At 39.9% G+C, this 18690-nt stretch overlaps 1 protein-coding gene across 1 annotated transcript in view; it reads right to left on the bottom strand.

The window, feature by feature from the left end:
• Positions 1 to 5402: 5402 nt before the first annotated feature.
• The window catches only part of PDK3 (pyruvate dehydrogenase kinase 3), a 67116-nt gene continuing 53828 nt past the window's right edge, over positions 5403 to 18690 (bottom strand). The window contains exons 7-12 of the mRNA XM_007463970.1: positions 16175 to 16251; positions 14836 to 14937; positions 14325 to 14435; positions 12073 to 12186; positions 10649 to 10788; positions 5403 to 6107 (exon numbers count right to left, since the gene is read on the bottom strand). Coding sequence (XP_007464032.1) covers positions 6077 to 6107; positions 10649 to 10788; positions 12073 to 12186; positions 14325 to 14435; positions 14836 to 14937; positions 16175 to 16251 — 575 coding nt within the window. The 3' untranslated portion in view covers positions 5403 to 6076. The remainder of the gene's footprint in view (positions 6108 to 10648; positions 10789 to 12072; positions 12187 to 14324; positions 14436 to 14835; positions 14938 to 16174; positions 16252 to 18690) is intronic.

The following is an 18690-nucleotide window of genomic DNA, read 5'->3' as shown; positions in this document are numbered from 1 at the left end:
AGAACTCAGGGCTCACCAATGCTTCCTCGTCCAAGGAACCCATCCATCCGTGACAATGAAAACAACAGTTACAGGGTTTGGTGCCTCCACCACCACTCGTCCTTTGCAACCCCCTTCCCGCCTTTATTTTTCTCCCAACTGTACTAGAAACTTTCCTTGTTGAGTGTCTCGTCTGATCCCCCAGCCCGAACGTGAGCCCCGCGAGGCCAGGACTTCCGTCTGCTGTCATCACTGCCACGTGCCCAGCACTGGGCACTTCTAGCGCGCTGGAGACGCTCGCTATTATTTAAAGGGAGGAATGAACATGGCTTTCCTTTCCACAACTCCTCTGTCTGCCACCTTCACTTCTTCCGTCCCTCACACGTGGACACGTGTTCCACTGTGCACTTCACACCAGGACGGAACCAGGACCAACATTCTGTCTGACCTGAGGGGAAGGCACTGCACAGGGTGGAGTTAGATGCACTGAGCAAGGCTGTCACCCCTGCTCCTTGATCACTGTGCTCGGCTCTGAAGTGATCTGAGGAAAGTGTGCCCAGTGCAATATGCTGCCCACTGAGGAAAGGAGGCTTCAATCCTACAAATAGGCAAAATAAAACCCCCAATCTGTGATCCCCGTAAAAATGCACTTTTGAAATGTCAGTTTGTGTGACCGTAGGTCCCAGACCTACAAACCATCTCGAGGTGTATTCACGAATATCAGCAAAATCATCCTGATGAGGACTTAACTCCTTTCTATTTCTTAATGAACCACATTTTAAGATGGGCTGATGAAAAGACAGGTAAGAAAACCTGTGTCACAGTAAAGCTCTCACGGGGTCACCACCCTCCGTTGGGCAGCTCAACTAGCAACTTGTTAGTAAAAAATAAACTTCTCCTGATAATTCTGATTATGTGCTAGTTTGAAATATTCCATCATATTTAATTAACTAATAAATCACTGTCAATGGCTGGTAACTTTTTAAGTTCATGAAAATGTCACATGCCCCCTGTTTTCAAACCAGAAGGTACTGATCTCTCTAATCAATGGACCAGGAACCCAAGTTAAAAGTTATCTTTCCACAAAGAACAACAAACAAAAATCCTGTATTAAGTTATTAATGGTGCTTTCCTACTAGTGATATTGGTTCCATCTGTTGACCAACATATAGCTTATGATTAGGAAGGACATTATCTTCAAAGTCAATGTTTAGGCAGCTGGACTGCTGGGAAGATGGCAGAGTAAATTCATGTTTATATAAGTGCCCCTGCCTTTCAACACATACATCCAAAAGCTGAAAAAGAAGCTGTCTATGGGGAAACTAATAAAAGCCACCACCCCATACCGAGGACTCCAGGAGAGTGTCTGACAACCAAGTTGACGACTAATCAGAGGAGGGTCCTCGAAGTTGTCAAGCAGGCCACAGTTGCTGGGCAGTTGTTGAGAGCGTTCCAAAGGACTCTACCAATCATTTCTTAACTTGGAGAAATAAAGCCTGGTGGCGGTCAGGACAAGCTGAGGGCACACTGCGTGGGCATATGTTTCCCGAAGCAAAAACCAGGAGGAGAGGTTGACATCTCAGGTGCGCCGTTTGTGCGCAGAGGAGAGAAACAGTAACTCTGGAGCCAAACACACAAACACTGACTACATATAATCCAGCAGAGCAGAGGGACGAACCCACCACACTCCTGCTGGGGCGACATCTAATGGACATGGGGAAACTCGAGGGCAATCCTCTCCCGCACTGGGACCCAGCGCCCCCCCCGCAGGGCGAAGGATTCAACAGTGTCCACGGAAGGCACTCCAAGGAGGCTTTGCTTCACTCCTCCTTCCCCCGCGTCCAGATAGCAGAATGGAAAACAAAGACAGCCTCTGCCATTACATTCCATCAATATCCAGCCTTACAGTTCAGGGGCGCAGGTGAGCAAATGCTTCTCACTTGAAAAAGGAGGAGTCAAGGAGGATTTATCCACACTCTTCTTGGCAGATAGAAATGGTCCCATGCAAAGACCAACAAATAAGCAGAAAAAAGCCATCACGATACTTCTGCAACAAGAAAAAAGCAAAATAACACAAAAGGAATGAAAGAAGCAAAAGACAGAAAAACACACTCTGGAAATAGAATCATTTCAGAATCCACAAAAACAGAGTTCAGCTTCCCAAGAAACGAAAAAAGGAGTCAAAGAGGAAAACACAATGAGAGAAAAAGCTGGCAGAGCTAAGGAAAGACACAGAGGGGGAAAAAAAAGAAAACTGTAGCAGAAACGAAAGCCACATGGCAAGCACTGGGGCCCAGAATCAATACCACGGAAAACAGAATCAGTGAAATGGGAGGTTAAGACCTGAGGAAAAAATCACACAGCAGGAAGAAAGACAAGGAGACCAAAAGCAATCAAAGGAAAGATAAATGTGAAGGACAGAGAACAGAGAGTCAATATAGGGGCAGATTGTTGAACAAGAGAGTCGATAAACCGGTAAGAAACGCAGGAAGGCCCGAACGTCAATGTCTGATGCTCACTGAGTACCAGAAAAAGCCAACAGATAACTGTTGGCCCCGAGACACACTCGAATGAAGTTACTGCATTTCAAGGATAAACAAGAAATCACAAGTACTCAGGGCAAACAAGCAGTTCATCTACAAAAGGGGAAGAAAAATCTGTCTGGACTCAGCCCTCTCAGACCCACCACACACTAGAAGACAATAGAGTGATGTCTCCAAAGAACTGAGGGGAAAAAGACGTGATCCAAGAATCTGAGAGACAGCCAAGTTACTGTTCATAAAAGACGGCAACAGAAAGGCACCTGTAACTATGCGAGAAAATCCAACTGAAACTGTAATCCAGTCCACCGAGAGATAAAAGCATCGACTCTCGAATGTGGAGTCATTGTATGAGAAGGCTGGCAGTGAGCACTGAGTTCATTCAAACATAGAATTAAGTCTACATAACTCCAGTAATTACCTACAGTTATACACTTTAAAGTCGGCTGCCCTTCTAGGTAACAGCCGCCAAATCCATTCGATTATCTCCACTAACTATGCCAAAATGAAAACACACAAAAGAAAACCTTTCCTGAATGAAATTCTCTGACACTACAGAAAAATTTTGGTTTATATCTTACCCTTGAGGGTTAATATACCCAAGAAATTCCTCAAAAAAGAGATAATGCTAATTACCTGGGGCATCGCTGAGAGCATGGACCTAGGAACAAGACGACCCAACTACTCACTTTGGTTCTTCCATGCCACCGTGGCAAACCACTGAACTGCTCTGGAACTCATGTGAAAAAGAGAGATAATACCTGCATGGTCCACCACGTGGCACTGGAAGGATCAAATAGGATGCTGTACGCAAAAGTTCTCTGGAATCTATAAGCAAGGGTATAAAACCATGTCACCCGATTGGATGGCAAGAACCCACTATATTAAGGAGTCAAAATCAGTCATTCAGAGACAAAGAAACGATCAGATGGCTCCCATGGATCCATCACTACTTCCTTCCTCTTGTTTCTCTCCATTTTCAAGTCACATCTTAGCACTATAAAAAGGAAATTCAGTACTTCCACAGCTCACAGCTCCTGACCTGAATTATTTTTAATACGGAAACGAAGACAGTTTTAAGAACTTAGAAAGACGGTGCCCACCATCCAAGGTAAATGTCTGTCAATCTCCATTCACTAATTCAGCTAATATTCATTAAGCACCTAGTATGTGCCAGGTCCTACTTCAAATAGTAGACACTGTCCCCAAATACTTAAAATAAAGTTGAGTAAATGAGAGGGAAACGCAGGGCAATTTGGGAGGACTAAACAAATTTAGCTGAAAAGACGGTTAATGTCTAGGTACATTACAACATGTAGAAATGTGACCAGATACATAGAGACAAAGCACAACAACCAGCCAGAGGGATGCACCTAAGTTCAGAGAATGATGTACAGCCATCAGGAAGGATAAATTGATACTTGGGGCAGCTAAATTGTGTGAATGCAAGATATTCTGAAACTCTTCTTATGGTTGCTTCGGAAGCAAAGTTAATTTCTTAACGCAGAAAACAAAGACAGGTGAGGCAAGACTGTCCTGGTGTCAGATGGATATGACTAAGCCAAAAAGTATATCAGTAGAGGACTACCAGTTAAGTCATTAAAACACTGAAAAAAAAAAACACTGAAAGAAATCTTTACTTTTGAAAAAGACCTAAAAAGGGAGGAATATCATAGGCTTTTTTCACATCAGCTTTTCCATCTGCAACCTTTACATGGAGCTTGGGGTGAGGGCATATCAATCAATGGGAATTCCTCAAGCACACAGAACAAGGCAGGAGGGAACACTCCCGAATCTGCTGCCTCCTTCCCTTACAGTATATCGCAAGTGAAAGTGTGAAGGGCTATGGTTGGAAATGCAGGCCAAGTAAGATACTGATAGATGATCTGAAACTTACAAGAAAGCTGGAGTCTTTAAAAATAAAGGGCTGTTATTTTTACATCTTTATACCACAAGGAAACAATCATATGGAACAGCCCCATTCCCAAGACACTGACTCAGTCTTCAGGAAACAGACCTCCTTACGGACCACCTCATCACCCGTATCTTGGAAGTACGTCGGTCTTTTTCTTACCTGACTAATTATGAGTCCCCTGATGAGAGCCTTCTAAGGATGGGAGAGATGAGGTCTTTCTAAAGATGAAGGAACTAATCATGAGCTCAGGTAACATAGTAAAATGAAAGAATATCAGACTTGGTGGAACTAAGAGAAACAGAGGTGCCATCAAGCCAAGCGCAGCTGGTCAGAGCACAACTCCACCCAGGGAAAAACTGTAACTAAAGGAGGAGGAATACTTTACAATTGACAGCTCTGAACTCAGTGAATTCAATACTTAAACACTGGACGGAAACATTTATATGGATGTTAAAAGAGAGCGGAAGTCAAAGTAGATCATAAATATACGAAAAATTATAGTGAAGAGAAACACATCCTGTGGAGCTTTATAACTTGTGAATTTTAATCTGGACTCTCAGCTTCCGTTTCTAATAGTAAATACAACATGGCTCCTCTTTCCTCACCTCAAGTCCTCTGCCAAGTCCACCTTTCAGCAAAAAATAAACTATGCTGAAAATCAGATAGACAATTCTAAAACCGGCTAAACTTCATGAAAATATAAATTATGAAGACCTGGGGCATTTTTCAAAATAAACTAGAAAGAACTTTTCCCTTTGGTCTATTTTACGACTAGTAAAGTGCATCACAGAAGGACTTAGAAAACTACAAAGGAATATAACATGACAAAAGGACAGTATTCAGAGGTAAAACTGTTACATAAGCATAGAAATTCCACTTCCCACTCTTTACGAACTTGGTAATGACCAGAAGGTAGACTGTGACTTAAGATCTTTGAAACCAAGCAGTTAAGTGAAAAATTCCAAGACAACTTTTGGAATGCTTTAATTGACAGAATGGAAGTACACAAATGAATTTCAAAATAAAACCTAGGCATCCAAGAGGAAGATCTAACACGAAAGCACCCATATACCTCACAATGAGAGTCCGGTCAGATGGAAGAAGGCCGAAGCCTAAATCAGAGAGCGAGGAGGGATGCATAAGAGAAAGGAAGGGCCCAGCGACCAAATTATCAAGACATGCTAAGCTGACGCCCTCAACTTCCAGACTCCCCAGGCCTTAGCTGGTGGTTTGGGACAAACAGGGTATTTGGTCACAAAGAGCAACAGTAGAGATCGGCTGTATCTGCAGTGGGGAGGGAGCTGAGAAATCTGGGGAGACTGTAGACACTCTATGATAACGAGGACAGAGGTATGAGGACGCGAGTGCTAACGAGGTTCTGTGTCCCCTTATGACAGGCGCCAACCAAACCACGGCAACGTACTACGAAAAATGACTCAAGTTACTACTTTAGTGGAAGATCTGAAGTAGCTACAGGAAACTTCTGTGGAAAAGGTCCATCTCATACAGAGAGCAAATACACATTCAAACACTGGATTAACTATAGTGCCACACGCAGAGTTGGTGGAGGAAAGGACTTCTTTCTGGGTGACTTGCAGAAGACCATCTTTTCTTCATGGAGAGGACCGAAGCATTCAGTTCTTTACAAAGTTCTGTTAGTCTTGAACTTGTCCCTACAAAGAAAATAATGGGAATATCCAGTGAGTTTATGAGGACAACCTCCTCTATTTTACCCGAGACTTACTCAGAGCATTTAGTTACAGTGATGATTCAAAAACCCGTGCCTTATCTCAGAATTATTCTCTATGGTTACTACAGAAAATGAATTACCATTTAATGACTTATATATACTTTAAAAAAGTTCTTTCCTCTCAGTTAAAAACCTGATTAGAAATGATGAATCACTGCTAATGGGTATGGGGTTTCTTCGGGGGATGGTGAATATGTTCTGAAATTAGACAGTGGGTGAGGATCACACAACTCTGTGAATATACCAAAAGCCACTGAATTGCACACTTTAAAAGGCTGCATTATATCTCAGTAAAGCTGTAATTAAAAATCTGCTTAGGAAATAAATTTTCTTAGGATTTCTCTTTCCCCTAGTGAATTTACCATTCCTACTAAAAATACTTTCCCAAGGTGGCCACCAATTATGCTATTTGTGTAACTGAAATATCAGGCTAACCATTTAAAAATCTTAAAAATTGCTTTCTGCTAAAATTTGTCTACGATATTAGAAATGAAGGCTCAAACTTAGCCAGCAGTATACAACCTCCTAAACTATTTAAAGTTTTAAGTCGACTTTTAAAAAATTTTATTTATTTATTTATTTTTGGCTGCATCGGGTCTTTGTTGCTGCGTGCGGGCTTTCTCTAGTTGCGGCAAGCGGGGGCTACTCTTCATTGCACTGCGCAGGCTTCTCATTGCGGTGGTTTCTCTTGTTGTGGAGCACGGGCTCTAGGTGCGCGGCTTCAGTAGCTGTGGCTTGAGGGCTCTAGGGCGCAGGCTCAGTAGTTGTGGCGTATGGGCTTAGTTGTTCTGCGGCATGTGGGATCTTCCCAGACCAGGGCTTGAACCCATGTCCCCTGCATTAGCAGGCGGATTCTTAACCACTGTGCCACCAGGGAAGTCCTAAACAGCCTTTAAAACAATAATCAACAAAGGCCATCTTTTAACAATCCAAACGGACCTTAATGTTTATAAAGACTGCTTATGTGCTACTCAAATAACTCCCCCTACCGGAGCCATAGCTGGAATTAACTGCTCACACTGATGCCCAACATGCTACTTGACTTACATACGGACTGAAGATGGAATCAAGGGAAACTGATCCACGGGTTTCAAGCTAATTTAGCTTAATCTCCGCCAGGGAGGGTGTGCGTATGTGTCTACACACACCTGTGTGTACACTCACACTCATGTGCACAAACCAAACTCCTCTAGATTTCATCATTTGAGGTGAGTGACCAGTCCGGCAATATTGCACAGAGGTCCATCACAGTACTTCCGTAGAAAAGAATAAACATCAATATAGATAGCCTTTATATCATTCAACAGAAAAGACCAATGCTACTATAAAGGGACAAAATCACAAAGCTATATAAACTCTATTTGCATACAAATACCTGTCTGTTGCACTATGTTAGGAATCAAGGTTTTCAGAGTAAGAGGAAATATATACAATTAAAATATAATAGCGAGGGACTTCCCTGGTGACGCAGTGGTTAAGAATCCGCCTGCCAATGCAAGGGACACGGGTTCGAGTCCTGGTCCGGGAAGATCCCACGTGCCGCGGAGCAACTAAGCCCGTGCGACACAACGACTGAGCCCACGTGCCACAACTACTGAAGCTTGAGCGCCTAGAGCCCGTGCTCCACAACAAGAGAAGCCACTGCAATGAGAAGCCCACGCACCGTAACAAAGAGTAGCCCCCGCTTGCCGCAACTAGAGAAAGCCCACGTGCAGCAACGAAGACCCAACACAGCCATAAATAAATAAATAAATAATTTAAAAATTAAAAAATAAAATATTAGCGAGAAACATTACAATGTTAAAATCGAATAAAAATATCAATATGATCTTAAAAAAGATATGTATTTTATAGGTCTGCCCAGAAAAGGGGACTAGAAAAGGTATAATGTACACCTCCAACACCCAGATTAGGGTCTCTAATACCCGTTAAAAGGAAACAGGAGTCCTTGAGGAAAATGGCTCATTCTAGGCAAAGTGTAAGATGAGCCTAGGACATCATCTTGGGCCAGAAAGCAAGGAAGCTTTCAAAGATGAATACGGTTTTATCAATGGAACACAAAGGATCTGGCTCAAAATAGCTTCCAATGGCCAAAGGTGTGCCAGTTTTAGCATCAAAAAGATGGCCACTACATGCAATGACATAGGTGAACCTCACAGAAAGCCAGACACAAAAAGAGCACACACTATATCTTCCTTTTGTTTTAAGTTCAAGCAGTGAGAGAGTCAGATATAGTGATAGGTGACAGAGTTGGAATAATTGTTACATGGTAAGGAGGGAAAAAGGAAGAGAGTCTGACTAGAAAGCAGCCTTTTCAGGTGCTGGAAATATAGGTGTAAAAATTCATTAAGTTATAAATAAACTTAAGATTTGTACACTTTTTATATATATGTTAAATACTGATCAAAACATATCAAAGCAATAAAAATCTACAATATCCATAATAATACTTAAAAAAGAGAAAGCCAGAAACTCACTGGTCAAATTTAAGGTGGTTTTTAACTCAACTTCTTACCTTGAAAACTGGTAATTAAAGGGAAAGACTGAAATGCTTATCCTGCCTCGCCAGGAGGAACTGTGCTTCAAAAGGTACCTAAATGACCTTAGTTGTTGAGGAAGAACTTTACAGGAGAATGTCAGCTAATAATTGTCAAAGGAATGATACTAACAAAAAAACCCTCATCATTTTATAAACATTAATAAAGTTACTGATTAAGGCCAGAGTTATCAACTGGTGCTAAAAACCATTAGGTGATGGTTGCATGGTGCCGAAATAACACGACAAAAATAACACTACGCAGATTACTTTCTGGTTGAGAAGGGAAAATTAACTATACTATGCAGGGATCAGACAGCCATCATCTGCATTACGGTCAGTCTTAACATTACTAATGGTGGATCAACCAGACATCATGGGTCTCAGAGTGTAATTCTTCAATAGTATTTATGAAATATTCTAGCAAAAAACTGCTCCACTGAGCCTTTAGATGAACTTCCGGTTTACGGGAGATACAGGGAAAGGGGGACAAATTAAATAAAACTTCAAAGACAAAATCAAACAAATCAAGGTGGGACATTTTTGCAGGACAACTGGTATGGTCCAACAACAAAAGATTGTTCTAGATTAAAAACAGCTTGAGACCTACCGAGATGTGTTATGGGGTCTTGGAACTGATTTGTTGTTTGGACAAATCAGGGGAATTTTCATGATGAAAATGTATTGACATGGAAAGGTGGAGATGGTTAAATGATATAAAACTAGGTTGTACAATAGTATGAAAAGTATGATCTCATTTGGGGAAAAATACATATGCATGTATACAAATAGCAAAATATCTGGAAGAACACAGATAAAGCTCTAAGAATGGTAATCTCTGGGTTATGGGAATACAGCAGTTTCTCTTTTTTTCTTTTTTTGCTTTTTAATATTTCCTAATCTTTTACAATGTTCATATACTGCTTTTCTATTACTAAAAGGTTACTTGAAATTAAACAAATAATCAGAACCCTTACTCTTGCTAGCAGAGTTGGAGCTTAAAGGTAGTCAGAAGAAAAAGAAAATTGGAAACCAAAGATTGGACTGTTGTCCTTATTACCACAAAGTAGTGAAACTTGTTATTCTATGATTGATAATTTTTCTCTTTTTCATTTTTTTTATTGCAGTAAATTGTACATAAAATTTACCACCTGGTTAAGATGGTAAAAAAAATGTTTTATTAAGTGTACAGTCCAGTGGCATTAAGTACATTCACAGTGTTGTACCACCATTACCACCATCCATCTCCAGAGCTTTTTCATCTTTCTCCACTGAAACTCTGTCCTCGTTAAACACTAAATTCCCTTTCCCCCTACTCCCCAGCCCTGGCAACCACCATCCTACTTTCTGTGTCTAGGTGCCTCACGTAAGTGGAATCATACAATATTTGTCCTTTTGGATCTGGCTTATTTTACTTAGCATAATGACTTCAAGGTTTATCTATATTGTAGCATGTCAGAACTTTATTCCTTTTAAAGGCTGAATAATAATACTCTGTTAGATGGATAAACCACATTTTGTTTACCTTGACTGATAATTTTAACTTCTTTATTTTTCCAGTTTCAACCCACCTACAGACTTTCTCTGAACATTCTTCTGTGAATTCTATGGATGATGACAAATTACAAATTAATTCCTTTTTAAATAAGATTCATGGCAGGATAAACGCTGCTTACTGCTTTTGATACCTCCACAGGACAAGGACTCCTAGAACATCAAGGCCTCTATTGGAATTGCTACTCTGGCTACCCAATTCTTGCTATCCTTCCTGTCTGGGGTGAAAAAGCTACTCCATTCTTTCTTTAGGGATCACTTTGCTTTTCCAGTGATAAAACCACAAAGGTGTGGCCGAAAATATCAATCATCTGGCTGGTACACACTGGAGAAAAATCAGATACTTTATAATAGAAAGAAAAGTGGTAAATTACTGTTTCGCCTTGTATTTGGAAGCATCCCTGGGTTCACTGCTGGGATTGCTCCAATCGTCAGCTTCAGGTGTGGTCTTGTAATGGCGCCATGCGGACTTATTAAAAACTGGAAGTCTCTCAAATGATTCACTTGAAAGAGCCTAAGGAAAAACAAAAATAGACACCAAAGGTCCATAGTGTCATCCTGCTCACATGAAATACCCAAATTTTATTATTTCAAATATTAGAAACCTTATTAATATATATTTTTAGAGTTATATTAAAATTACATTTTAGTAATTTACTTAGACTGATCAGGATGAAATTAAAACTTTTTTAAAGGAATAAAAACATTCACTCATGAAAAACCAGTACTGAAGTACACATGAGCAAAACAAAAACTATTTTAGTTCAGTTAATACTGATGTGAGATATTCAATTGTCCTGACTGTATGGTCTTAGACCAAACACTACTGTTCACTGGGCAACTGTTCTCCCAGAGGGCCCTGAAGAAATAGTTTCATACACAGTAGTTTTATAAATATAAGCTCATAAAGTGATATCAAATAGCATATCGTTTATATGCATTGGCATCTAAGATACACACTCAAAATAACGGCTTATCTTATCATATAACATACAACACACTAAGCAGCTGTTAAAAGGATGAGCCAGTTCAGTATGAACTGATATGGAAAGATCTCCAAGATATGTTGGAAAGTTAAAAAAAAAAGCAAAGTGCTAAAATAATCGTTTGTGTGAAAAAAAAATCAGATTTCCCCCCATATTTTTATCAATGCAGAATCAACTTCCATGAGGATCCACATGAAACTTGGCATCCATGGTCACCCCTGGGAAAGAGAACCAGGTGGCTCTGGGCCACTGATGGGAGAGACTTTGTTTTCCCTTTTGTAGCTTTAAAATTTTGTACTATGTGCCCATATTACATATTCAAAAACTACTCCAAATATTCTAGAGTTTAGAAGTAAATAAAAGTCTGACTCCACCAATGAATGAGAAAACTTGTTTTACAGAGAACTTTGTTATTCGATCAGACTTTTAGGTAACCATATTATGAGCACTGAATTCTTGCAACTTTGGGAAATCCGGCAAGTTTCTAAAACAAAAGACTACAAGAGTTCAGTTTATGAAAACCTGGCTCCTTTTAGATTAGTCCTTTCAATGGGTATACAATTTTTTAAAAAATCACAACTTAGAATTATGGTTTTAAAAATCAATATTTAAATTTTTACCTCTCCATGTTTCCTATTTTGCTATATCTGAGCATAAAATCAAGGGTAGGACATAACTTGGTTTTCACGTAAAACTGGAGTAAATCCGAGCTGAATATAGGAGATGATATAGTGCTATTCTCCATTAGTTATTAGAACTTATAGCTTTAAAAAGTAAAGATGCCTTCATATAACAGAAATAAGATGCAGTACCTTCAAATAAATGACAGCATCAGTACCCACGCCTTCCATAGAATAGAGTTTTAGATCTCCTTGAAAATATCTAGCATACAGACGAGAAATTGGCAAGCCATAACCAAATCCAGCCTATCGAGAAAAGAAAATTAATACGGTGAGACAGGCACAAAACGCTAACACATTGAGTCTGAGGACCATCTGCAAGATTAAAATAAACTCTTGATTCATAGTTAAAGCAAATAAATTACTCATCCAAACTTTACAATGATGTATATACTCATCTATGGGAAACAATCTGTTTTCACCCTGCAAAAATACTTCTTACATGTTTGGAAAAGAACAGAAATACTCCGATTGTGGACTAACGCTTTTTGAACGTTTTAAAGCAAATTGTTAGCATTGTTAAATCCCAAATCAAGTGGAATTTGAACCAGAAACCCAAGTAAACCACATCATTCCAAAGTTCCACTATGATTTCTTTGCTCAACTGAATTGAGCAGCACGGGAGTTGAATCTGACCGTACCAAGGCTAACACAATGAAAAGAAAACAATCTCCTAAGAGCTACTTCCTAAGGCTCCGGGAACGCTGCAATATTCTGACATGTGGTAGTCCATATATTCTTAGAGACAAGAAAACAAGTCCAGAACCCTCCTATACCTCTATGTCATAGAACCTTGACTGTCAGTAACAGGTCATTGGGGGAAGAAAAAAAAGGTCTCCGATATTGACAGGAATAATTGAGACTAATTTCCAACACTCTGGAGTGGAGGGGAAGGGGCTGTTCCTCAAGCTTCGACCCCTCTGATTAAGTCCACCGACAGGGTGTCAGAGGATCAATAGGAGTTGTCTGGGAGGACATTTCCGAAAAAGAAATGCGTGTGTCACGGCACAGAGCTGTAACATAGTAAGGTGTTTGATAAAGAAGTTAACGTTTCCTAGTAGTACATATACCCACACGCCCGCTCAAAAGCTGAGGAGAGTTGACTAACTGGGAGAGATGCTAGTGGAAGCATTTCTTCAAATGGAGAGCCACCAGGCACACTGGAAAGAATACAGACATGGCCAGTACCAGCTTGACGATAATGAGCTCAATGACCTTGGGCAAACCAGTAACCTCATTCCCTCATCTATAAAATGGGAGGTGGGATGCACATTTTTTAGAGCTCTCTCACTTCAATTGCTCAGTGTCATTTTAAAAAAAAGATGACATCACAGCTGTCCTCAAGATGCTATTTTGAGACCTGTAACAGACGATCCATATTCCTTTTAAACAACTGCAGAAGGTTCTAGATTTGCTTGTAGTGTCTTTTTTTCTTTTGACATTTATTTAAGTAGGTACCAGAAACTGGTCAAGGCAACGGCCTTCAAATTGATCTTTCAAGAATTTTCTGGAATCCTATGTAAACAACTTCCTCTCCGTTTTCAATATGCAGTATTAACAAACCCTGTCTAGAATAAATGATGTTAAGTGTTGGATTTTATTCATACATATAAAATATAATCTTACGTGCTTGTCAGTCAGGTACAACTTGAAAATGAAAATTTACACTCTGAACCATTTTGCAGACTGACAGATATGTTGCTGTGCTTAATGACAAAGGGTTCAGTTGCTGTTTGTCAATTAGAAACACTCAGCCGGAGGAAGAAAGTGTGGCCCTACTAGGATCTAAATGCTGCCATGGTAACCAGAGGCTTTCCTCACTTCCTGAAGGTTATTTCCACAGTGAGACAGAAAGGGCTCTGAAAATGCATACGCCACCTATATGTTTCCTGCTTATATAAAAAATTTAATGTGTTCATAATTTAACACTTTAATTTATATAAACAAATTTGGCGGGGGAAGTTCAAAGGCCCTGGGTGATTTGGGCCTCTACGGTATGCAGCGCCAAAGTGCCCAGGGCCAGCTGCAGCCAGACACGCTGTGCTGTTCCCTGCTCGCCTGCTATTAAACTTCCACCCCCTCCAAGGGAGTGCCAGGTGGTAAATGGTGCTCCAGAAGCAGTCTTAACCACGGGGAAATATCTTTTCTCTGTATTGGGGAGGTAAGTACTCAGCTCTGAGTGTTTCTTAGACACAAATTAGAGAAGAAATCTGAGTCCAAAAGAGTCATAAAGAAAGCAGCAGTGGCATAAAATTCTCCCTCCTTCAAACCATGCGGGAAACATACAAATGCAACAAGGCTAATGCGACAACCCGGGGAAAGAGCCAGCTCTGTCCCTTCTCTAGTGAATGGTCTATCCTCTAGCAGCAGTTTCAGAGGCTTACCAGCGGCGCGGCTCTCGTAGGCTCCAGGCTAGGTCTCGGAGCAGTTGAATACATGTAGTTAAAAAGACGATCTATTTTTCGTAGTGGGACCCCACCACCTAGGTCACTTATCTGTAATGTACAAAATGTTAAAAGGAAGAGAAACAAGAAGTCATCGATCTATACTTCGTAGGAGGCAAGGGGTTCATTAAATAAAGTACATACTAGATTACTCTAAACCGTGCAAGAGCTTGAACCCCCAACGAAATATGGTCCCTTTGTGAACAGTGTAAAACAAAGGAGGCGGGAAAGTGGGGTTAGGATCCAATATGCTTGGGTTTGAGATCTTGTTCAGCTCCCTAAAAAATGGGGTTCCAATGAAGTTTAAACGAGGTAGCTTAAGCCAAGGACCAAGCGCAGCACTTACAAATAAGACACTCAGTTGTCAGTTCTCCCTCCCCTTTGATCCCTCAATGTTTACACACTACTAAATTAACTGATAATTCAAGTACACGTACAAATAAAGAGTTACCTTAATGGATAAGTCTTCTTTACCCAGAGTAACAAGGGTTTTAACAGCTGGGTAGCCCTCTTTTCTATCTTCATATAGTTCAACTGTCGCTCTCATTGAGTTCTGAAATCACAGAACCTCTTTTTGTTAGCATGCCACCAACTCACAAACTACAACTTTAAAAAAAGAAACTGGCAAAAGATTACCGATACACAACAATTCTTTTGCGGGGCAAATATCAGTTGATTTATGTGGCACTTTTTTCCCCTCTGAAGAACGTAACCAAACGTGTGTTCAGAACAAGGAAAAATTTCTTGATGCTTTACTTTGTTATTATCTCGTTTTAGTCTCATCCACCATACTAAATGCTTATTTTCCTTTCCTTCCTGTTTTCGATTTTGCTTTAGGGTATTTAAATTATTCAACTCTTAACCAAGAGGGATGTTTTTATCACGTGTAATGAGGGTGCAGAGGCTCACTGACATGTGCTTTAAGTCCCACTGTCAGTCTGCACTTACAGAGCACCCTTCCTCTAAAGAAGGCGGAAAACCTGAGAGGATTCATGCTTCCCACAAAAATTAATCATTTGGCTGGAAAAAAAAAAAAAGTATAAGAAATGTCAGGTGAAAAGAAATTGTGAAAAAGCCACAGCTGTTGAAGAGCAAGTTCACAACTGAATGCCCATCTCAACCTTAAGTGTCACATCAGTGACATAATTTTGGGAAGCAAATCAGCGTAACTGATTTTTCAGGTGTTTGGTTTAGGGTTTTACACATTGGAAGAAATGAAATTTTAGCTCAAATGCCTTGTGCCTGTAATACTGCTACTTACATGCCATTAGCTACTGGTTAATAAAAGCAACAGCTTAAGGTATAGACAGTCTTGCCTCTGTCAGATCTCCTGAATTTTCTAAATTGGCTCAAATGTGTAAAAGTGTTAACGTATCTTTCAGGACTGGAACAACTGATAATGCACCGACATGGTTAATGTTCAGAAACATAAAGATGCATAAACATGTTTTTATTTTGATCTGACTATAAAACCTTTGCCAGATCTGGAAACTAAAAAGCATCTCTAAGCTCATATCTGAAGAAAAAACAGTATGGATTTTACATAAAGCCACCAAAGTACAATTAAGCTTCAAAATCAATATGTACTAATATTCATGAAGACTATACTATACACAGCAAATTTTCACCTCAGAGTGTACAAATTATAAAACCCACAGGGCACCAGAAATAGAATTTTAAAAATGGTTATGCAAAACCTTTTTCTCATGCTAATCTGATGAATCCATTATGCCCTGAATCCAAGTAATTTAAAATGAAGACCTCTTTCCATGTTTTTAAATTCCACTTACCTTGAACAACTCAAATAGCATGTGAAACAGATGTGAGGGCACATAAACTACCTGAATAGGTTTGTCTGGAGCTTTGGCTGAAAACAGAGACAAAACCGTCAATGAGTAAGGATCAAAACTAGAAGAAAGTCAAGAATGTTGTTTGCATCCTTTCTTCCAAGTACATAAAAAAAGAACTCTACAAAAGGCCAACGTAGGCTTGCAACTCTAAAGGCAGGGCTGAGCAAAAGCATGTGCTTTGAAGTCCAACAAACTTGGGGTGAAATCCAGTTCCTTCACTTACCAGCTATGTGACCTCAGGCAAATTTCTCTCTTTGAAACTTAGTTGAGCAAAACTGGAATATCATCACCTACGTCCTAATGTTCAGAGCATTACATAAGGTCATCCAAATATCACTTGGTGTTTCTCAAAATGGGGGACACCCTCCACCACCACCACTGACCCCAGTGGTCACCCAGGGGAATGTGAAGCCACAGAGGTAGAGGGGTACATCCTCTTGGAGACTTGGACTAAACAGTAATGTTAAGTTCTGTTAAATTATGACAAACGAGGCATACTACTCGCAGCTAGCAGACCAACTCCCAGAGACCTACAGTCCTTTCTCCTTGTGTCAGGGATCTTCTGAGGAAAATCCGAGAAACCCAGAATCCCAGAGTAGCATGTAGAGTAGATAATAGAAAATTTAGGCTTTCCTCCTCCTCGTGACCTGAAATCATTACGAGACCAAAACTACGCAAGCTTTCTCAAGTAGAACACCCATGTTATGATTTCAACCTAACGACTTCCTCTAATAAAGTGAGTAATTAATAGTAACATAAAGGAGAGCAATCATTTGTTTGCTTCTTAGCAGTTTACAAAGAGCTTGCACATACATTACCCAAATGAACTCTCACGACAATACTGTGTGGCTCATAGGGTGGGTGGCTGGGGACACAGGCTTTGCTGAGGTTATGCGACTTGTCTGCCATAATGGAGGAGGCCTGGAACTGGACACCTGAACTAAGAGTTTTTGATTCTAAATCTTGAACCTTTTGATGATCAGTTATTTTTTAAACTATTAAGTAATATATACAGCAATACCCCCTTGTCCATGGTTTCGCTTTCTGCAGTTTCTGTTACCCATGGTCAAACGAGGTTCGAAAATTATTAAATGGAAACTTCTAGAAACAAACAATTTATAAGTTCTGAGTAGTGTAATGAAATCTCATGCCTTCCTGATCCGTCCTGCTCACGACGTCAATCATCCCTTTGTCCAACAGATCCCACCCATTAGACACTTAGTAGCCACCTTGGTTATCAGATCACTGTCACAGTATTGTAGTGCTTATGTTCAAGTGACACTTATTTTATTTAATAGTGGCCCCAAAGTGCAAGAAGAGTGATGCTGGCAATCAAAACTACAATGAGGTATCACACCGGTCAGAATGGCCATCATCAAAAAATCTACAACAACAGATGTTAGCGTGGGTGTGGAGAAAAGGGAACCCTCATGCACTATTGGTGGGAATGTAAACTGGTACAGCCACTATGGAGAACAGTATGGAGGTTCCTTAAAAAACTAAAAATAGAGCTACAATATGATCCTGCAACCCCACTCCTGGGCATATATCCTGAGAAAACCATAATTCGAGAGATACATGCACCCCAATGTTCACTGCAGCACTATTTACAATAACCAAGACATGGAAGCAACCTAATGTCCATCGACAGAGGAATGGATAAAGAAGATGTGGTGTGTGTATACACACACACACACACACACACACACACACACACACACACAATGGAATATTACTCAGTCATAAAAAAGAATGAAATAATGCCATTTGCAGCTACATGGATGGACCTAGAGATTATCAAACTAAGTGAAGCCAGACAGAACAAAAACAAACACCATATGATATCACTTATATGTGGAATCTAAAATACGATACAAATCAACTTATCTACGAAACTAAAACAGACTCACAGATATAGAGAACAGACTTGTGGTTGCCCAGGGGGAGGAGGGCTAGGGAAGGGAAGGAATGGGAGTTTGAGACTAGCAGATGTAAACTATTATACATAGGATGGATAAACCACAAGGTCCTACTGTATAGCACAGAGAACTATATTCAATATCTTGTGATAAACCATAATGAAAAAGAATGTCTATATATGTATAACTGAATCACTATCTGTACAGCAGAAATTAACACATTATAAATCAACTATATTCAATAAAAAATATTAAAACTAAAAAAATTTTTTGACTTTTATTATCAGTTCCTATGGATTCTCAGCACGTGAAATTGTTTTATCTAATATTACATATTGCTTCATATATATACATGTACAACAATCAATTCACTGTACACTTGAAACTAACACATTATATGTCAACCATATTTCAATAAAAATTAAAAAAATAAAGTGGGTTCCCTGTAGAAAAAATAAAAAAAGGTGAACATTGATTGTGTTGGTAACATAACCAGGTAAATATTGCTCACTGCAGATTGGCCACAGGAATAGACCA

The sequence above is a fragment of the Lipotes vexillifer genome, unplaced genomic scaffold (assembly GCF_000442215.2).
Source record: "Lipotes vexillifer unplaced genomic scaffold, Lipotes_vexillifer_v1.1 scaffold587, whole genome shotgun sequence".
NCBI classification, from domain to species: Eukaryota; Metazoa; Chordata; class Mammalia; order Artiodactyla; family Lipotidae; genus Lipotes; species Lipotes vexillifer.
This window is presented reverse-complemented; position numbering and strand designations above follow the sequence as displayed.